Source organism: Alosa pseudoharengus, unplaced genomic scaffold (genome assembly GCF_046254945.1).
Source record: "Alosa pseudoharengus isolate Yale_2024_CS ecotype anadromous, Long Island Sound unplaced genomic scaffold, YU_APseudo_1.1 YU_APseudo_1.1_scf_23, whole genome shotgun sequence".
In the NCBI taxonomy this organism is placed as follows: Eukaryota; Metazoa; Chordata; class Actinopteri; order Clupeiformes; family Clupeidae; genus Alosa; species Alosa pseudoharengus.
Window position 1 is genome coordinate 27,018,115 of NW_027468685.1, and position 22,592 is coordinate 27,040,706.

Genomic DNA, 22,592 nt, shown 5'->3' on the forward strand with positions numbered 1-22,592 from the left:
TTTTTTTCCCACTCCACGGTTATGTTTGTTTACATTTTGGGAGTAGCACTTTGTTCTTTTCAAGGACTTTGAGCAAAGCAGAGCATCAATATTGCATGGCAAAAAAAAGAAAAAGAAAATCTCATTATGGCAGCAGAAGGGTTGTGTGTGGGACACCAGGGCACCCACCACGATTGGCATGGAGATGCAGGAGAGAGGGCATGTCTCCTGGCCCCGCAGGCCTCCCCTTATCTGAGTTCATTTGTCACAGTCACCCGGATCAGGGGGGACTGTAGAGAGGCTAGCGGCTGCTGTGCTGCCCTGAAGGCAAGACGTGTGTGTGTGGGGGAGTCACCTGTGATTACACACATTTCCTCATTAGGTACAGAAAGAACCTCTTTAAGGGCCAATTAGGATGCAGTTTTTGGTCAGAACCTGTCTAAGGGCAAATCAGGATGGGTCTGAGGGTGGTTTAGGAAGGGTGGTAGGTGGTTTTTATTTGTCTAGATATCCTGCTAGTTCTTTTTTCCATTATGCAGCACATTGCACTGTAATGAATTTGGCTGCCTTGCTTACAATTCAGCTTTCTGCTTTTGCCTTTTGGATGTTCTCTCTGTTGCCTGTGAATTTTTGTCTGGGGACTCCTAGGGGGATCTTTTGGTCATCTGTCAGGCTTGTATTAATCGGTTCCAGATCAATTCTCAAGATGCACCCGCTCAAGGTTGTAAATGTGGGCTTGTCCAGCATACATGGAATTGTAAATTCAGCCTCCTTTATTTTTCTGCCTCTACTTGCTATTCGTAATTCATAGTGTCTGCTAAAGCTTTTGGAAGTTTTTTTTGGTGGATGAATTGATTAGACTCACAGTTTTGTTTTTAGTTTTTTTTTACTTCCTCTTAGTCCATCCATAGCCCATTTAATTCATTTCCAAAAAGAGCATTTCTCCTTCCTACAGAGTCCCATAATGTTTGTTTACGACGCGGGCATTCATGACCCAACTATGATGTGCTGCTGCCAACTGCAGTCCTGCGTGACTCGGGCGGACAGTCCTTTATTTACTTCACTCGCGCGGACTCATTGATGATGTGGCACTTCCCAGAAAAACTGGGCCACCAAAATCAAAGGTCGCAGATTAATTTCCTCTCTCTCTCTCTCTGCAACCCCTAGGAGCTTCGCATCCTGAGCATGCGAGAGACGTCGTGCGCGACCTTCAAAGGTCTCTTTAACGCCATGCGGATGCGTTGGTTGCTTGTTAGTGAGATCAAGGAGGGTGTTACTGGCACTTTAGAGATGCTCTCTCTCGCTCTCCTTCAAACGACTTGTCCCTCGCCAAAACCGTGCCACCCGAATTACTGGGTTAGAGCAAGGCCGTCATTAGTCCTTTCCTAAGCTTTCCTTTTAACATGGCAAAAGCCACTGAAGCCTGTGTCCCGCCCTCCCGTTTGCAAACGGATAGGGGGCCACCTCAGCAATTACCACCGTCGTTATCATGTTGTTAGCAGTGTCTGGGGCTGGTCTTGACCTTCAGTGAGTGACCGCTTTGGACAGACTCTCGGCTATCTTTTTGTGCCTGTGCTGGTGACAGTGGCGGTGAATTCCCTCTCACTCCCAGCTGCACTGGGGGGGGGGGGCATAAAGCCAAAGGAAAGATGGGCGACTGTAAGAACGTGGCAGGAGAGAGGTGTCCCTTGATTAGTGACTTGACATCTGCGGCGCTATTCCTCACTTTTATTCGCGTTAAAAGGAGGACAGGGATTTATAATGGCGCGCTGCCGATCGCTGCCTGCCCAGCCGGCACCACGGTTACCATGGCACTCGTCGTCCTGCTTCACATGAAAACTCCTGCCTGACACCTCATTAGACCTTTGTGCCCAGGCATACAATAAAGGTGTGTGTGTGTATGTGTTGGATGGACAGGTGTGTGTGCCTGTGTGTGTGTGTGTGTGTGTGTGTGTGTGTGTGTGTGTGTGTGTGTGTGTGTGTGTGTGTGCACGACACGTGCATATTAGACAGGTGTGTGTGTCTGAGATGTGTCTGTGCGTGTTGTGTTGGAGGTGTGTGTCTGTGTGTGTTGTAATCTGTGTATTGGAGAGGTGTGTGTGTGTGTGTAAGAGATATGTGTGTGTGCATGTTGGATGTATGTGTGTGTGTGTGTGTATGTGTGTGTGTAAGAGATGTGTGTGTGTGTGTGCGTGTGCGTGTGTGTGTGTTGGAGAAGTGAGAGATCTGTATCTGTCAGGCGGTAAAAGGGTAGAGAGTGAGTTGTTCCATCATGCTTATAGCCCACTTTCCCACTAAAGTTTCTCATTGTCGGCAAAGACTGATTGAGAATAGACTCCTTTGGCTCCAATGAGGCATTTTTATTGCAACTCAGCCCAAACTCATCCCAGAGTACCTCCACACACTCTGCCCTCCTGATGCTGGCTCACGGATGAGATTTCTGGAACATTCTCCACTTTGAGAGTGCGAGCAGAACTGGAACAGTGATACGAACAAAGGGCCTGTGTGCTTAGGGGCTCGGCCTAGCGGGGCATGAACAGAAGAGTGGGAAAAAAAGAGGAGAGAAAATGTCAGATTTGACATTTTGTGGATTTTGTACCATTTTGCCAGCGTGTTTTTTTGGCCGACATTAGAGTGTGGAGTTCCTCTGACTCATCTGTGCGTGTCGGTAGATGGTTCGATGGTTCGCCATTGAACTGCTCTTTTGTCTCGGTGTCTTCAGTCCACTCACAAAAAGCATGTCAGTAGATAACAGACAACGTGGTCCTACTAATATTGATTGCTCGTTAATGTACTTGCTTAAGGCACAGTAATTTGTTATGGGTCATGGATTTGAAACTATAACATTTCATGTGGGTTGTGTGTCTGCACTCAGTAAAATAGCTGAGAAAATGAAAGGGTAGTTAATTTTTATAACCACACTGTCTCATGCTCTTTGACATGTCTTGTACAAATTGAGGCAATACTTCCTATTACTGTTACCTTTTACTGGGTATGTGAGGGGCTTTATGAGAGCCTGACTTGAAATCTGTCGGTCCTTGGACGTCTTTCCTATCAAGTTTTACGGAGCGTGCCATAACCCTGTCAAGTCTGTGCCGTTGCTATTAATGGTGCTGTATGCACGAGGACTGCAGGCTGCTAAATCCTCTCCGCTGGTCCGGTCAGTGCCATCAGGCTCATTGTCTGAGGGATGCAGCTCGGGTGGCCTGTAACACATCTGATGGGATCCGGCGCACAGTGACCGCGACACTGAACTCTGACGCTGAACGCCATTGGGGGCTGTCTGATAAATCCGTAATCAGATTCTGGGTACCATAGGCAACTGTTGCCCGGGTGATGTCAGAGAGTAGATTGCGACTTTTCTGGATCCCTCAACGTTGTGCCCCTTTGTCCATTTGTTAAATGCAACTCTGATTATTCTAGATTTGTTTTCCTCTGTGCGAGCAGGTGTTTGCCTATACACTAATGCCGTCTTTGACCTTCTCTTGACCGCGCTTTTCCAGCAGCAAGCCTTTTCTCACTCCTCCCATTTTACATGCGAATCACACTTCCTCTGGTAGGCTGTAGTGAGTTATTCAAGACTGTCTGCAAGAATGACTTGGACTCAGAAATCTCACAGCATTTCACAGCAGGTTGCTATGCATGAATCCTTTGTCCTCCTTTCCCAGGTGATGCTACAAGAGACTCTAGCTACTACTGGATGGGTTTTGATACAATATTCTTTTTTTAACTTGGCTGAGGTAAACCTCAAGGCAGGCTGGTGGATAGTGGAGGAGTCTTCCCAATGAGGTAGATTGATTAGAGTAGTGTAGTCCCCAAGTCCCCGATAAAGTGTCCTTGATTCCCTTAATAACAGGTTATTTTCCACTCCAGAGAAGTCCATGTAAGGACAGTCCATAAGGGGTTACCATTTAAAAAAAAAATCTTTCCAGCCAGATACTGCTGCATTGTAACCGTAAATCATTGCTCATAGAGGCTACATTTTTTTCTTATTCCCCCGTTCCTTTCTCTGAACCCCCTGTCAGTTTTGGAGTACAAAGAGCTCAAGAATGATTTTTTGGGAAGGGGGGGGGGGGGGTTGGACAAGAGTAGGATTCTGTCAGCCTTCTCTTCCATCTTTGCTGCGTCTCAGTAGGTATTTGTTGTTCTGCATGCAGAGGTTGTTCCACATTCTGTGCTGGAGAAGACATACGTGTCTTAGCAGATGTGAAAGTGTAGGTGCAAGAAGAAACAGCTACTTGACAAAAATGGAGGCCTTTCTCTCAAAGCCCCTTCAGTCTCTCTCCCTCCCTCTCTCGCTCTCTACCCCCATCTCACGCTTTCTCTCGCTTGTTCACCCTCCTTTCATCCTCCATTTTCCTGCTCCTTGTCGTATCTTGCATCTTGTCGAGCACAGGGGTGCAGCCTATAACACCCATTCAAACGTTTCAGCCCAGAGCTCGGGTTTCTGCTGGATGGCTCCCCAGAGTCTGCATCCTTGAGCAGACCTCAGCCCCGAGCCCTGAGCCCGGTACCCAGCAGGGGTGCACCGATCCTGGGCTCTCACTTGGCTCCCATGGGGGGCTGGGCGGGGGAGAGAGAGAAGGCCGCTCTGTATTGCACTGAGAGATCTTCCTCTAAGGCCAGAGAGAGGGCAGGCCAGGGTTGTTCAGGATGAGAACACACGGAGTGCTGTGCTTTCATGTCTCCCTTTGCCCTGCAGCACCCTCTCTTCCTCTTTTACGCTCTCTCTCTCTCTCTCTCTTTCACTCTCTCTCTCCCTCTTTTACTCCTCTCCCTCTCCTCCACTCTCTCTCCCTCTTTCTCTCTCTCGCCCCTTCTCTTTCACTCTCTCTCTCCTTTTCACTCTTTCATTCTCTCTCTCTCTAACTATTCCACTCGTTCCCGTCTCTCCCCTTTCTCACTCACTCCCTTTCACAGAATGTTCCAGAAGCGGCCATCGATATTCTACTCACACTCGCAAGTGTTATGTCAGGGGAGTGAACGTTTCAGGTGCTGAGTCGTGGAGGGAAAAAAAGGGGAAGGCGGTCTCATCTGAGGGTGATGGTAATAGCATTTCAAATGTTGTGTAGCATGGCCACTGAGGGAAAAGAATTAAATTGACTTTCATATCCTCTTATCTATTTAGTCTTATTTACTAGACTGTGTTCCAGAAAGAGGACAGAACAGCCAGTAGTGGAACTTTATATTTTTTTGATATATTGTTGGCTACAGTATTCAAAAAGAAATACATTTTCACACTTTTTTTACCTCAGGCCCCCTCAGTGTCCCCTACAGACCCTCATTCAGCCTGTTCCACTGGTGTCTCAGTTGCTCTGACTGAACCACGACCACGTCTCCTATCTGCTGTTCTCACCTTGGCTGACCATTCAATCACAGTGTTTATGTTTATCTACCTGTTGCTCTACTCTGCCGTCTAGGTGCCATCTCAGGTGAAGGTAATGGATGTCAAAATGCATTCAGGCGAATACACAGCCAAAATGGTACGATACAGCCAAAATGGCTGACTTTCCACTGCATGCAGAAGAGGAGCACTATTAAGAACAAACCCTAACAGGCTTGTTATTTATTATGGGAGGCATTGCTCTAAGAAGGCAGAGCAAAACAGACTAAACCAGACATTCTTCTTACCAAAATGGCCGCTCACTCGGCAGGTAGTGGTCTGAATGTGGCTCTGACCTGTGCTGGATCAATGTCAGATCATCTCGGCTTGGCAAAATCTAAAATTCGAGTGTTATCTTTGTAGAGGGGCTTTGGTAACGCTGCTAGGTTGCTCATATCTGAGCTCATGTCTGCCTAGTCATTAAATTGACTCGACCGTGTACTTCAAACAGTCCACCTCATGCAGAGAGCGTGGAGCATAAGATCTGTGAGATCCTCCAACATATCTGTCAGTTTCCATCAAGACCCACACTGAGGCTTGAGGCTTTGAGTCAAGGCTTGTTGAAAAAAGCACCAGACTTCCCCCTCACTATAAGCGCCATCCATCTTAGGGACAGTCATTGTTCCAACAGGGAGAAAAAAGAAGCCCACTCATAAAACTTTGGCATGATGTTTTAGTGGTTTTTTTTTTTAAATCTGGTGTCGTGCTTTATTTTCTCTCTCACTCTCTAATCAGTTCCGCCTTTTTTTTTTAAATGAGGCTCAATTGTCCTCTGTTTGTTGTCCCTGTCTAAACTGCTTTAAATTTGGTTTAATTACTGAGCATTTGTTTTTCCTCTGTCAATTTACGCTGTGAGACAAATGTGGTAGTGAACTGTGCGAGACAGAATAATGTGTATTCTTCAGGGGGGCACGATTCAGCCACAACACATCCCACTGAGAGCTAGCGCTTTGCATTTTCGCTCATCTGCCAGGCGCAGTACTCACCCATCCTTATTGCATTACAAAAGAAGGGATCTACTTTGTCGAGCATCCATTACAGTCGGCAAGGTCAAACATTATCTCGGAGTCTTTAATCTCGCCTTCGTGAGTGACAGGAACTAGCGAGGCACCTCGCGTTTCACCTCAATGAAAAGCCCTTTAAGCCACATTAGCCATGCTAATAGCCTTAGCTGTCATTGCGTTGATTAGAGGGGGGTTTTCCCAGGGCAGGGCCGGTGTAGTACTTCAATAACACATTATGCTAGATTACCCCTTCCTACCTAAATGGTGAGGTGGTCTTTTTGAATAAGTGAAGAGAAACGTAACTGTAGCTAGAAGCTATTCTGACCTTTATGGTTGTTTACACTTTCCCAATAGCCAGAAGCAGCGAGGTGATTAGACATATAACACTGCTGTATAGGCGTGAAGTGATTAAAATAGCTAAGAAATGTGTTCATTCTGCAGATGCCTTTACTCAAAGCCATGTGTGCTGTGCAGCAAAGGACTTGTCTTTATCTTGGACTGTGCTGTGTTTTAGTAGTTGCTGAGCACATGCAGTTGGTGGTGTTATCACTTTGCCTGAGTAGCCATAGACAGTTCCACAAGATCCATCTCAAAGTTGGCAGGGCATGCCCCCCCACCCCCCAAAAAAAAACATTGCCAGGAAGTATTTAATTCAAGATGCAGGCCTTCACCTAGTGTTGTATGCTTGTTTATACTTTACTCCATTATTTATTTGTTTATTTATTTTCCTCAGCTAGCTTTAATCCTAATAAAGAAGGAAATGACATTTGTTTAAAGTCAGCGTAGCCTAATTTATTAATGGCTCAATTTATTTGTTTATCTTTGTCGAGATTTACATGCTTCACATGACAGCTTTTATTTGTGCCAATTTAGATTCCTTCGGATGAATTAATGTCTTCAAAACCTTTCATCGCATCTGTATCACTGTTGTGCGTCTCATGACAGGAAGCACTTGTTGATGTCTCCACTGGACCATTTCTTTTCCAAGAAACATGGTTAATGTCTCATAAAAAGCTTTGTTTATTTGTCCATTGGAGATGGATTAGTCCAGGGCCCTGACAAAGAGAGCAGACCGACAGACAGACAACTCGGCTAGAGAACACCCATTCTGTCTGTATTGTCAGTACTGGCTTCCTTTGTCATAACCATTGATTCACACTCTCCAGCTATTTGTGACAAAGGAATGCAATTGGATATAAAATTGATTTTCTATTTTTATTTTTTTTTTGTAGCGAAGATGGTTGTCAAATGCCTTGTTAGCCATTACAAGGGAAATTTAATAGATTCCCTTTAGACAAAAATAGCATAGCGAGCAATTTTTCAATGGGTATTTATTTTCATTTCAATTAGACTGAACCACTCATTTTTGTTTTGGTGCTTGCTTTGCGTGAGCTTAAAACCCAAATTAGGATAATGGCTTAAGTAGCTTAATGGTTGTGTCCTATCTACATTTTTAATTTCAGGCATGGATGTATGTACAGCAAATTTGATTAATGGGCTTTGACACAGAAGATTTATAATTAATTTGTGTCACTTAAATTGTCCTACATGGGACTGACTAGGTCTCTGGCTTCCGCTGGACATGCCTGTCAATAAAGGCCATATATTCCAACTGTCCATATTGTAATTTGCACATAAATTGAACCAATATGAAGATGCAATGGATGATGCATTACTGCAACAATATACCAAACCATCCCATCTATCAATCAGTGTGTCATAGACAAAACAGTGCATAAACGCACTCACACAGTAGACCCACAAATGGGTTCAAAACAAGACAGTTTCGATAAATACAATGGGTTTTGGGAAAACCCATCACATCGTGAAATAATCCTTGATTACTGCTCTGTTTTAACCCTCTCTGGTGAAAGTTCCATCCTAGCAACATCCTGGATACCATCACCTAGCAACATCCTGGATGTTCCACATCTGTGCCAGATGAACTGCTATCTGAGGCTTGACCCAGGTGGCTTTGCTTTCTCAATAACTTTTGTCAGTTTGGCTATTCTTGTTATCTATCAACAGTAGGTATGCAAAGAGGCAATCGACAGTGCAGTATATCATCTTCTTTATCAGTCAGTGTGCTGCAGCCCTGCAAAGGAGATACAGTGCAATTTATAAAACCTAATGGTAGCATAGTGGCTAACAAACTGGGCTAGCAAGCAGTAGCCAGGAAAGTTGACGGTTCAATTTCCAGCTGCAGCTCTTGTTGTCCTTGTGCAAGGCACTTAACCCCGAGAATTGACACATGCAAGTCGCTTTGGATAAAAGCATCAGCCAAATGAATAAGCAAGTATTTAAAACCCCTCACAGTATAGTGCCATAATCGGTAAGCAATCCACTTGCAAGAAATAACATCTAATGCAAACAATCCTATCGTTCAGTACTGAAGCAGTGTCTTATCTCTTCTTTTATGCTAAATGAGAGTGAAAGGGCTCATGTGTGTCTGATGTGGCAAGGGTCCAGTCTACATCAGGGACATGTGCCTGTTGAGCTGCCACGTGAGACTCGACCCATCATATTCCACAGACAACGTCCTCAAGATTTTTTTTTTTTTAAGTTTGGTTATTCTCGCTAATTAACAAGAAAAGATGTCAGCTTCCAAGCACACAGCCACATCTTCCCCCAAGAGAGCTGGCATAGATGAAGTGCCCTGCTGGTTCTTCAACATCTCTCAAGAACTGGCTAAGCCATACCACATCAGCCCAAAGCTTCACCCCTCCCTCTATCCACTTGCCCCCCCCCCCCCCCTCATGCAAGCCATTACCTTACTGGGGGTGAGATGAGAGCTAGAGTGGTCTCAAGCCATTTGTGCAAAATCATGATGAAAGCCTGAACATAGTGCCCAGAGATATGACATTTCCATGGCTACGAACCCAGCAGTAACTCCTAAACCATCCTCGGCTCAGTATCAACCACTGCCCATCTAGATAGTACGTCGTCAACTCGTTAAATTAAACATGCTAGCATAAATGTCAGATTAAATTCTTTCTTCACAGCTTTCTTTTTGTCCCACATTTGTTTTCTTCTCTGTCTTTCGTGTTTTTTTGTTTTTCTGCCTTTCTCTCGCTACGCTCCCCGCTAACCATTTAACTGCGAGAGTGATAGCCGTGAGAGAGCTGTCGGAGAACGGCGGATATTCTCATTTGAAGATGAGTCGGTGCTGGGGGAGCTGTTGCTTCCGTTGCTGAGGGGGCTCTTTGTAGACTAGTAATGCCTGTAACTGTTATGATAAACAAGACCACCTAGTTATTAAAATGCTGGAAGATGCATCTTGTTGCCGCTGCTTGCTTGTGAGCAGTAATTGCATGCAGTTGGCGTAATGACTTGGAAACTTGCTCTCCTTTTGTTCTCTCTTCTTCCCCCTTTTTCTTCTTTTTCTATCACCACACCACCACCACAACCAGTTTTACTGCTTGTTGTACACAACATTTCTGTCCCCTTTTCTCAGTTGCTTTGATGTTTTTTTTTGGTTTTTTTAAGTAATACATACATAAATAAATAAATAACCCGACAGGTTACATTTTTTGTGGCAGTCTTCCACTGAATGATAGTCAGTGTATTTTTTAAGTGGGACAACTACTTTGTATGTGTGTGTGTGTGTGTGTGTGTGTGTGTGTGTGTGTGTGTGTGTGTCTGTATTTCAAGGTGTTTTTGAGCATCTCCTTGCTTTGAAAGTATCAGGCCGCTCCACCTGTTTGCTCTTTGCAATTTGCTCCTCCACAATGCAATTCCTCTGCTCCTGCGGGAGTCAACAGCTGATGAAATGACACCTTACCAAACCGGGCCCTTCTGATGGACAGCCTTTAGCAATGACACTTTCTTCGCCAAGCGCTTGGTGGCTGTTTGTGTGAGTTTGCTACATTAGGTGGATGGATGGGAAAGGTAGTTCATTTCTCTGTCCGTGTGTGTTGTTGTTGTTGTTGTTGTTGTTGTTGTTGTTGTTGTGGTTGTTTTATTGAGGGGGGGGTTGCTTTTGTGGATGCAATAGTTCAGAGTGCGGGAGAAACAAATTAGTGAGAGAGGTGGGGGATGATATGATTGGGAAATGACCCCTGGCCAGAACAAAACCCTGTGGGCACTTGGACCCATACAGCTGTTTGTGCCGCAGCTTCCTCTGCTTTGTGTGTGTTTAACATGTTTCTCGAGCTTCTCAGTCGTTTGCAACGCAAGTTGAAGAGAACATCTTCAGAGTCCTTTAATTGGGGTTATTGGATCTCTCTCCGCTTGCATGATCTTTGGAGCATGTCTAGACTGTTTTAGTCAGCAACAACCGGCCGTGGTTGGATATGTGCTTGTGATCATTACAGCCATTAAGTACGCCTCCTGCTTACGTTTCTGCTGTGGCACCGATTAGTGAAGGGCTCATAGTGTGTGTGTGTTAGAAAGCACAGCCTAATGGTTTTGCCTGGATATAAGTGCTTGCCTGTGTACTGTTCTCTACCCTCACACGGTGCTCTTAATTAGCATGGCTGTGAACTAAGGGACTTTGCCAGGAAATGTTTTTTCTCTCTCTCTTTCTCTCCCTCTCTCCCTCTCTCTCTCCCTCTTTTTCTGTCTATGTCATTCTGCATCTATTTCCACTGATGTGTACTTGTGCACTTTGTGTACTTCCCTCTCAATGGCCAGAGGTGGCAGCTGCTTGAAATCCTTTGCGGCTGTATTGGCTGCATTACTGTGACCGCGGTGGCATAGCTTAGCCATGTGTCTCCCTTTTTCCCCGTGCTTTTTTTGTGTTGGCCCAGCAGCATCTTGAGAGCCTAATCACACTGGGAAAAAGTCCGTCCACAGTCCTCTGAGGGCTAGTGGTCCATCTAAGGAGAAGCCTCGCTCTTCCTCTGAGGCATATGGAGCAGGCGGGTCTTGCCTCTAAAACCTCATTTAACTGGCAGCCACTGGGAGTAGTCCGAGGGCCAGAGAGGTCACACGATTCCACCATTTAAAATTGGTCCGTTTGGTTGGAACCATTTGTCATTTTGGACCGTAAGCTTGGCCTGTCAACTGGAATCTTTTCTTTGTGCCTTTTTCTTTTTTCTTCTTTTTCTTTTTTCTTTTTTTTTTACTTTTTCTTTTTGCTCTCACTGTGCTCCTGTGTTGAGGCCAAGAGTGATGCGTTCTACATCCCCGGGGGCCACTTCCGTGCCTGTCTTTGGAGTTTTCCCATTTATACCACACACAATAAAACGACAACCTCAGCTTCACTCGATCTGCCTCAGTCCTTTATTTTGTGTTTGTCTTTTTCAACTCCCCCTCTTCTCTACTCCTTGGGGACTTTGTGTCCTTGACTTAGAGAAAGAGAGAGAGAGAAAGAGAGAGAGAAAGTGAGAATACCAAAGAGAATACCAAATCGGGTTTGGGACTTGGTGGTCAGTAGCCATGACTGGGTGGACTAACAGGGCTGGTAAAGAATAACGAAGGGCAGAGGGGCAGATGGTGTTCGTGTTTGGGATGACCACCAGGCCACAGGTCACCCCCATTGGATCCTCGTGACCGGTTGAAACTCTCAACTGTGCATGGAGGTTCCACTGATATGGCTCACGCTTTTATCCCAAAGTGAATGTCAAAAAGGAAACCATCAAAGTACAGTGCAACTAAAACATGTTAGTACAGCAATAAGTACTACTCGCATAGAATAGAATGACAGTTGAAGAGTTCAAGTGAAGTCAAGGGGAAATTAGAAGACGCATAGTCAGGAAAGGGAGGAAGTTTATGGCAAGTGCTAGAAACATACCGTTTTTAGTGGTGCTAGGAGTGGAGGTACTCACGCAAGAGTTGGGTCTTCAGGTGGTTTTTGAAGATAGAGAGGGACGTCCCTGCTCTGGGAGGAACTGGTGGCACTGAGCTGCTCTAGACTTTATTCATTTCCTGTTCAGATGTCATATCCTGCAGAAGACGGGGTTGCCTGTGGGAGCTGGCAAGGAGCTGTCCACATGCTCATACCCAACAGCCAAAGAGCCGCTTTCTCTACCCAGTCTAGACTCAGATGACATGGTTCCTTTGAGTTTTATTTGAATCTGCATTTAAAGTGATGGCATTTCATTTAATGTTTCTTTTAGTGACGAATTCATATTTAACTTTTGTTGAAAAGATCCAGCAAAATCATGCTCTTTAAGCTTGCTGTTCAGCCTGTTCTCTCTCAGATGATGTATTCTTGCTCATCGTATCGACATTAAGGACAGTAGACTTATTGAAAGCGATTCCTGCCTTTCAGTTTGGAATGGAAGACAGCATTCTTTTCAGGGGAGCTCTTTTCATGTTTCACGGATTTATCTTTCTTTTTGAGTTTCGAGTCTCTTTATATCTCACACACACATACACACACACACACACACACATACTCTCTCACTCTCTCACTCACTCTTCCTCTCTCTCTCCCACTCTCTCTCACACACACACACACACACACACACACACACACACACACACACACACACACACACACTTCTCACTTTTCACTATCTCTTTCGCTCTGTTGTGTGAGTCCTGGAGGCAAGGTTCGTCTTGACGGCTTATTGATAGTCCTGGCAGCGTCACGTTCTAATAGAAGATGTCTGGAGAGAGGCCGGGATAATGAGAAAGAGAGGGAAGGTGCCATCAAATCAAACACCGTAGAAATAGAGGCTGATTACTCACCCCGAGGTGAAACTTCCTCTCTTTGGAGAGAAAGGAAAAGGCGAAAAAGTCTGTTGTGTTAATAAACTGAATTATTCAATCTGACTATGAAATGTTTGTAGAACATAACATTTTAATTGGAGCTTATCTGCATTAAGCTTCCCATAGGTCGCCGTTTTTAATAACCCAAATGGTGGGCCATAAAGTGCCTCTTATCTCCTAGCGGCCTCTAGGCAGTTCTCTCCATGATGGTGTGTTTGTGAAAAACACGTCTGCACAAAAAAGGAATAGAGTCATCATTTATTTATTTGGACCACAAACATATTTTACAGTTATAGCAGTATAGCGGTAGAACCCGGGTAGTTGTTGAATAGGAACAGTTCCCTTGAGAGACGGTATTGAATGGCCATAGAGAGACCCTCTAGCTCTTTCTTGACTCATATACCATCCTAGCTAAAGCAGCTGGTTATTTCTTTTTTTTCCCAGTGGTCTCAGGTAAACAACATTTCAACATTTGGCCAGTGGTATCCAGGAAAAGTATTTGCAGACGCTACAAGAGCCCCGACAGGGTCAGTGATCTGCTAAACTCTGCAGAGGATTTTGGTACACGGAATTCTCAGCATAAAAGGGCTGCAGTGTTCGCACTCTTTGATCCCAAAAGTCTGGAAATTAAGTGGGAATAGGTGAAGTGGATAGGCTATACCCCCATGCATCAGCAGTAACTATATGATGATGAATTGGACAGTTTACTGGAGGGGGGGGGGGGGTGGCAGGCGTTCCCTCTTTGGGGACTGCATTGGAGTTTCACCCCTGGCTAGTTTTGTTTCGAAAACAGAGGATTCATGTCTCCGTAGAGCACGGTATTGACTTTTAGGTTAAGAGGGGTTTTTTTCCCTTCTTGAAGTTTATTTTTTGTGTTGTGATACTGCGGACATTCTACTCCATTTGTCTCCATATCGCAAGGTTAAAGATCTTCTATTTTGTCTGTCGGTATATAAACACTTTTGATGGTTTTGTACACCGCTTGTGCTTGAAAAATAAATGATGCAGAATGTTATTTACTGAAATGTGCAATGAGGGGGATTAGCAGAATGAAACTTTTTTCTGGATGACACTTGAAGTATAGTTTAATACAGAGACTCTGAAGCACTATATTGGCTCATACTCCTCTACAGGGTGCCTGTTTTTGAAAATGTCCTGTGGGTTTTTTTTTTTCCAAAAGCAAATTGTCCCATGTGTAGCTGAATGATGCAAGTCTGAGATCAAGCTCTGTGTATCGCAAATCTGCTTCGCTTACACAAATTTGCTAATGTGCGGCCTTGTAGGGAACGCCATAACACATTGCCATCACAAATTAAACAGGCTGGACAGCTGGCATGTGCACCTTTTGATGTGTTTGAACAGAGTGAGAGGGAGGCCTGGCTACAGAGCTTGTTTCTCTGCGAGTGTGAGGCAGGCCGTCTGCTTTGCCATATCCTGATTCTCTTTGTGCTAAATACTTCAACAAGAGCCATGCCGTCCTCAAAGAGGGTCAGCTTGTGCATCCAGACCCGCTCAATGCAGTTCATCAATTCCTTACATTTGCATTTCGCATGGCGTTAATGGCACAATGGAGCTTGGTAATTATAAGCGAGACTCATTTTGGTCGGTCTTGTTTTCAAGCAAGGTAAGAGCAGGACATTGAACTCATTTTTTCTGTGCAGGTGATTAACAGAAGAAAGAAGTGATTGCGGCGTAAGATTGTCATATCCCTATAACTATTATCTAACATCTTCTCATTTTAAACTTTTAATTATGCTAAATAATTCACTTGCACCTAGTTAGACAGTCAAAGGGTTTCGCATAAGCATTTGTAAATGAGCTAACCTGGGTGCTCTGCCAGTTTCCCTGCCTTGTTGGACAGAATGTAGTTGTCAAGCATTCCCTTTGATCTCAAACCTCCATCACAAAATTAACCTGCCTCATTAAAAACGCTGATTGTCACCTTTCTTTCGGTCCCAGCCTCCAGCTAAAATGGATGGTGTTCTTATCTTGTTTTCGCTATCGTCTTCAAAGTTCCTTCGCCTGCACGTGCAAGTATGGGAGTTATTTAGATTATTTTTATGTACAGAATGTGAAGCGGTCCTTGTAATGGAATACAGTAACTATGCTGCTCTGCATTCATCAATCACAACTCTTCCCCTTGCCCACTTACATTCCTCTTGCATGTTGTTCGCTAGTGTAAACAGTACTATGTCAGTGCTGACAGATTGTAATCTCCTCCCTCGCACTCGTGCGCAAGTAATTACTGCTAAACAATTTAATTTGGAATTATAAAGTGATTTCCTGTGCCATTTGCGCGATGATTGCCATCAAACATCAGCCGAACGCAATTACATCACAGACCACTGATGGTGTTTATTTGCACAGACCGGTGATTTAATATGCTTGTGTAAAAAAAGTCTTGTCTGAAACTAACTCTTTATACTAGGACTCGTGTGTCGCTGAAGGTCCTCGGTTCTCGTTCACCTGCCTTGTTGAGGGCCTTTGGAACCTGCGATCTCCAGCCCCTGCAACGTAAGAATAGCTCTGGATCTTCTCCAGCCATCCAGTGTCACCCCAGTCTGTCTGCTTTGGTGATCGTGTTTGTGCTGACTAGAGGGCTGAAGGCTCCGCTAAGGCAGATCGAGCACAATCTTGTCTGTGGAAGCTCACACCAACTCGCCCCCCCCACCCCCCACCCCACCCCACCCCACCCTCATCTCCCTGCCCCGCCAGGCAAAGCCTCAAATGTCATTGAGCCGAAAGGGACAGCATCCTAAATCCTAGCGAGCCCGTTTTCTTTTTAAGATTTGACAGTCCTTAATCTAATTGGCATTATGAAAAGATGTGTGAAAGATATCCCTTAGTCTGTGCTAATCTGTTAAGTGCTACCGTTTGCTACCCGATGGCAGTGTGTAACGTTTTTACTGCAGTTTCTAATCCTTATACTAGGCAGACATGGGAATTGGCACCTTACATGTGAATAATGGAGCAGGAGAGATAACAGCACCCCCCCCCCCCCCCCCCCCCCGATCCCCTCTGAATTTGAGAAGTCGTGTCCGCTTCATCCAACGCCGGGAAGTCAATGGACTTCAACTGTGAGCTTTTTTAATTAGTTTCTTGAATGCCGTCTCAGAGGAGAGCAGTTGGGGCAGAGTGATGAATAGTCCTGAACTTGTCCTCTGCCCCCCTCAATATAGTTAGAATGTGGGTCACATGTAATAGAAAGGAAGCCAAACGGAGGGAAGGAGTCAACCTTTTTAGAAATGGCCTTCTTTTTTCCACTCGGTGGACCGAAAGCCTAGAGCACTTCATCTTCCCATGGCTCGCCGGTAGATGAGCAGAAAAAGCATCCACTAATGGGGTGAAACTGTCAACGCAAAAGGTCACTCTTGAATGCAAATGTTTGTTGTTGCTGGGCATCCATCACTACGACGACGGAAACTGCAGCACACTCAGACATTTTTAAGTGCGGCAGTGACCATGTCTCCTGGTTTGGTATCGTCTCCTCACAGAAACCCCTTTCCCTTTTGGACTTTGAGTTCAGCATCGAGTCGCCATAACTCTTTGAAACAGTTGAACATTGTTGGTGCAGAGGCAAGCAAAATAAAAGTGCGAATAGCTCAGGCATCTTGGTTGGGCCTCACGTCCTAATTTCCTTGTTTGCTTTGGTAATCACCTCCGGGCTTTGTTTTATATTTGAGCGGTTCCACCGTAATGAAGAATTCTTGGCTCACGCTCAGCTTGTGGGATCCGAGATGCTTCGGCTACAAAATGTGCGCCATTTGTTTAGTGGAGCATGAAACATTTATACTAATTCTGTGGCAACGACACAGGACATTAAAGAAATTGTCCCAGCTGCTGCCTCATGTCCCAACAGTTGTTTCCAAGGACTCTTCGGCTGATATGTCCCCTTAGTCGATATATCACTTTGGAGCTATGTATTTTTTCCTCCTCTCTCCTTCTCTCTCTCTCTGATTGCTCACTATCTTGTCAGTGTTACCCCCTCAATTTTTCTTAATCCCCCCTCCCTTCCCCTCCACCTATTCCTCTTTCTTCCTCTCCCTCTCTCTCTGACTATTCGTTCATTTATCATTGTGCACACGCAGTTTGTCTCTTGTGGCGTTGAACACTGCACATTTGTGCCAACGCGTGTGCCAGCCGTCTGTCTGGTTCTCTGGGAGAGCGCCGCAGCCTTGGGCCTGGGCTTACAATAGGCTCACCTACCGCTGGAGACGACTCGTCTTGTCTCGTCTCGTCTCGTCTCTCGCCTCTCGTCACTGCCAGCTGGCTCAATCATCCGCAGCCTGTGGGCCCGATCTCATTCGCAGGTAATCTCCAGGCTGAGTGCGACAGAGCAGGTAATTAGTCAAGATGGCGAGAGTGCTTCAGGAGAAGGTGTATCTGTTGGGTTGTACTGTATGTGTGTGTGTGTGTGTGTGTGTGTGTGTGTGTGTGTGTGTGTATGTCTCTGTGTGTGTGTGTGTGTAGGGGGTAAGAAGAGCTCATTTGGACATTTCCCCAAACGGGGGACAGACAGTGAAAAGAAAACCAATGAAGCGTTTGATTGTGTTGATTACTGTTGCATCAGATGCTGCAGGATGGTGCTCTTCAATGGGACCATTCCATTAACCACCCCTCTGGACACACACACAAACACACACACACACACACACACACACACACACACACAACCCACACCCATCTCTTGGTCCACACCACTGCTACCCTGGGGGTGTGATGGGGTAATATCCAGAAACAGGGTGTTTTATTATCCCGGCACGCAGTGTGATCATAAGTGCAAAAACACATTCCTTTGTTTCCCCCATCACTTCAGATGAATGAAGACATCCCTCAGGACAGACCAGATGCTGATGCAAATTACTTTTTTCCCCTTCCCGCTCCTGTGTGTGTGTGTGTGAGAGAGAGAGAAAGTGAGAATGCATAGTGTGTGTGTGTGTGAAGGCAAGAGAAGGGAAGAGGGGAGAGCCTTCTGCTTTTCAAGTCAGCCGCCTACAGGAAGATTTGTATGTGTTGCTGGAGACGAGACCAGACGGAGGAGATCGGCGTACCTTAGTCCGCCTCATCCACCACCGCCTCAGCAGCAGCGTTCACGCGCTGCCATCCATCCGTCCGCCAGCCAGGCCCCCGAATCGCCGCTTATGCATTAAATCGCTAATGCGCTTGGCAGGCAACGTTAGCCGCACCATCAAAGTGACAAGCGGCGGGAATAAAACAAGCGCGTCGTCGGCCCTCCACGAGAGCGCTCGGGGAAACGGCTTCACGAGAGCGCTGGGGGAAACGGCTTCACGAGAGCGCTGGGGGAAACGACTTCACGAGAATACAAAGAGGCAGAGGGAGGGGAGCTGGAGAATGGAATTTGTTTTTTTTTGTTTTGTTTTTTTTGCTGTTGTTTTTTTGTTTTTCACTCCCTCTTTCTCTTCCAGCTTTTCATATGTTAGTGCAGTTGTGCAGTGGAGTGGTGTGCATAAGATGAGACGCTGGGGCTTCTCTGAGTGGAAGCATCGTTCTGCCGTGCCCATATCCTTTCAGGCCTCCCATTGAGTTGTACTGTAGTTAGAGATACATATTAGTTCTTCCCCCTCTGGAAGCACGAAAGCAGTCTATCAGCTCGACTCATCAGGTGGCTTGGCTTTCTTGGCCCAAGTGTAGTTTCGCTCTAGTTTTTGAACCTATATTCTTGATCCTACATCCTTAGTTGGAAGTGTTTTCCTACTTATGCAGCTATTTGGTATGCAGCCTGGGTCTACTGAACTGCTTAAGCAAGCCTAGTGTCTTCTTTCGGAGGCTCACATTCATGTAATTGGCTGCTGTGTGTCTGAAGGATTTTTGTATCCAGCCAAAGATCAGCTGGATGCCAAAAAGATCATGCAGTGAACGTGATGAGGAAAGAATTGTATTGCCTTGAGTGTTCTTATTTCTTATTTACAAGGTGTATTGCAATCCAAAAGGCAGAAGGAATGAGTGTTTGTGTGTGTGTGCGTGTGTGTGAGAGAGGGAGGGAGAGAGTGTGTGTGTGTGTGTGTGTGTGTGTGTGTGTGTGTGTGTGAGAGAGAGAGTGTGTGTGAGTGTGTGTGTGTGTGTGTGTGTGTGTGTGTCTGCTTGCATGCACAGATCATTATTATTACTCCACCGCTTTCAAGCCTTCTCTTGGCAGATTGTACATTTCACTAAAAATCCAAAGCAGTCTTTAAATGGATGGCAGTTTCAGTTCGGCGACCATAAACTGCATTGAACTGCTTCATGGAATGGCACGGGGACGCTTTTCTCTGACAAAAGAACAGCGCCTCGCTGCCTATACCCCCCCCCCCCCTCTAATCGAGCTGAGGACCTGGCGAGGGAGCCCCGAGCGGGAAGCGATATTGCAGCAGCCGAGCGTTGTGGTGGTCTTCTCTTCTCTTCTCACCTCTCCTCTCCTCTCCTTTCCTCTCCTGTCCTCTCCTCTCCTCTTCTCTTCTCTTCTCTTCTCTTCTCTTCTCTTCTCTCCTCTCCTCTCCTCTCCTCTCCTCTCCTCTTCTCTTCTCTTCTCTCCTCTCCTCTCCTCTCTTCTTCTCTCCTCTTCTCTCCTCTCCTCTCCTCTCCTCTCTTCTCCTCTCCTCTCCTTTCCTCTCCTTTTCCTCCCCTCTCTCCTCTCCGTGTGGAGCCAAAGCAAATTCGAGGGAGGACTTAGAGGGGAGATTGATTTATGCTCTGCGGCACATTCGCTGCTCCTTTTCCAAGGGAGTGTGGCCCATCCATAAAACACCGAAAGCGTGATGTGTGGTGTGTGTGTGTGTGAGTGTGTGTGTGTGTGTAAGGGATAAGATGTGGTGCCGGGTTTTTTTTTCCGTCACCAATCTCTTGGCAAGTGTGTGTGTGTGTGTGTGTGTGTGTGTGTGTGTGTGGGTGTCTGAAAGTGCGCTGCGTTCCTGTGTGACGGGAAATACTACCTCCTCTGAGCTACGATGGGGAATCACAAAAAGAAAAGGAGAAAAGTGTTACTGATGGATGTTGGCTTCCGATTAGTGTGTGTGTGTGTGTGTGTGTGTGTGTGAGGGTGAGGGGCGGGGGGGGGGGGGGGATTTTGCCACCAATCTCTTGGCGAGTTTGTCCTAGTTTCTCAGGTGTCACTTTGTCCACAGTGATGAGTCGGCATTTTTCTGGTGTGTGTGTGTGTGTGTGTGTGTGTGACTAACTGCTGAGCCTCTCCCGGACAAATCTGTCCTGCAGCAACTGATCCGAGCAAAGCCAATGATGACCTGTCAGTGTGGCCGGGGCTGGCGGAGAGGAAGGAGCAGGAGCAGGCAGGAAATGACCGATATGAGTAATGAGTGGAGTAGCCACAGCAGTCTGGGGAAGATGCCCCAGACGCCATGTGCTCTGGACTGGTCAGCGTGCAGCCAGGCATGTGGAAGTTCTTCACTGCAGGCCTCCTATGTGATTTCCACTGCAGGCCTCCTACAGTATGTGATTTTTCTTTGGCCTTAATATAACAGATTGAAAGTCATGTTAATGGTAAACTAACTTGTGATAGTGAGAATGGTGCCCCTTTCGAGCCGTAGTGGTACCTGTCTATGAAGAACCAGACTTGACCTGGAGAATCACATAACAAAGTACTTTACTACTAAAAGCGCATTACAATTTTATGCCTCAAATTCACCTTCACACACACACACACACACACACACACACACACACACTCATACACCGATGGAGGAGGCTGCCATGTAAGGCACCACCCTGCACATTAGGAGCACTTTGGGGTTCAGTGTCTTGCTCAAGGACACCATGACAGAGTTGTGAGGAGCCGGTCTCTAAACGGCAGCCTTTCTTATGGTAGCTGGACGACTCCTCTACCTCCTGAGCCGCCCAGTGGCAAAAAAACAAACTGTTTCACTCTATCACTATACATTTCCGGCCATTGATGTGATATTGCCTCAGTGTCCCAGATTGATCTCCAACAAACAGTGTAGAGATTTAACATTTCAGTCAACCTGAGAAGCATGCGGTGGCTTCCAGCCTTGTTCTCTGCTATAATTGCTGATGTAAATAATGGAATCCAATTATTGGCGGATGTTGAATATGAGTGTTCGGTAATATTTTCCAATAAACACTCACACACCATTACTTCAGTATGCAATTACACACTCTAATCAATTGGCATCAAAATAACATGCATCAGAGACAACATGAGCTCGTATTACCATAATATGACGAATGATTTTGTTTCTGATCTGATTTTTGTTGTGTTTTCTTGTCCTCAGCACAGCATGTCTGTAGGATGAGAGTGGTCCACATTACAGATGCTAGTGGCAAAGGAAGAAACGAAGGCAGTTCCAATAAACCTCTCTAATTACTGACGCAGAACAATTTTCTCTCACGGTTGCCCCTCTAATGGAAATATTCATAGACGGCGCACCGCCGGGCCGGCGAAGCCTCTGAAGCGAGAGAGCAGCCAGTGCAGCTATTTGCTATCTAAACAAAAACCGCACGCGTGGCAGAGAGCCGTTTCTCCTTCTTCCACCGTCACAAATCGTGCGTGGCCATGCCATCCGACTACGGAAAATCTGGAAATAATCAGCATGGCCTTTTTCAAAGTACAAAAAGAGTCAGGGTGAGAGAGAGGGAGGAAGGAAGAGAGAGAGAGAGAGAGAGAGAGAGAGAGAAATGCATTTCCATGTGCAACAGCTTGGTCAATCGTGTGAGCATATGAGAGAAGATGACTGTAATTTTCCTTGCCTGGTGTTTTGCATGTCATTTGCTTTTGTGCTGACCGATATTCTTTTTTCCTCCTTCTCCATTTTTCCCTCTGTGTTCCCTCTTTCTCACATCTATTACTCACTCTCATATGCCCTTCATTACTCTCACTCACTCACTCGCTCCCTCCCTCTCACTCACTTTCCTTCTGTTTATTTCCCCCCATCTCTCTCTCTCCATCTCTTTTTCTTTCACCTTTTCTCTCTGAAGGTTCAACTACAGATCCACCCACTACCTCACGTCCAATGGATTCTACGAGTTTCTCAACTGGTTCGATGAGAGGGCATGGTACCCACTCGGCAGAATAGTCGGGGGCACAGTGAGTATTCACTCCTTGGTTCCATGGCAACATTATTGCCTAACTAAACAAGCCGTAACCACAACAGCGCCTCCAACAATCCTAAACAGACCCACATTTGCTGTTCAGACACATTCATATATAATCATTTGGGCACATCAGCACTGACTGTATTTCCTACAAGCTGCAGCCTCCCGTGCACACACAAGCTCGTAGTGTCCTATAATTATAAATATGATTGATGGCCTTATCAATAAGGCTAGGATACTGGGTGCGCCCTATGTAACCACTCCTCTCTGTCGAACAAAGCAGGGCTGTGTCTCAAACCGCCTACTTGCTTACTTCAAATACTTAGTTTAAGTATATAGTATACTGTAGATATTAGGACAGTACTAACCATTGAAAAATGGGCTCTACGGAAAATGTGGTTGTGATTCTTCCGTAGAGCCCATTTTATATATATTTATATATAGTCCAGTCAGGCAAAGCTAGTGTATCTATGTAGCACAGGTCATACACATTGGTACAATACAAG

At 45.7% G+C, this 22,592-nt stretch overlaps 1 protein-coding gene across 1 annotated transcript in view; it reads left to right on the forward strand.

Moving 5' to 3' along the window:
- The window catches only part of LOC143140984 (dolichyl-diphosphooligosaccharide--protein glycosyltransferase subunit STT3B-like), a 128,921-nt gene that overhangs the window by 23,732 nt on the left and 82,597 nt on the right, over positions 1 to 22,592 (forward strand). Inside the window, exon 2 of the mRNA XM_076302178.1 lies at positions 21,970 to 22,078. Coding sequence (XP_076158293.1) covers positions 21,970 to 22,078 — 109 coding nt within the window. The remainder of the gene's footprint in view (positions 1 to 21,969; positions 22,079 to 22,592) is intronic.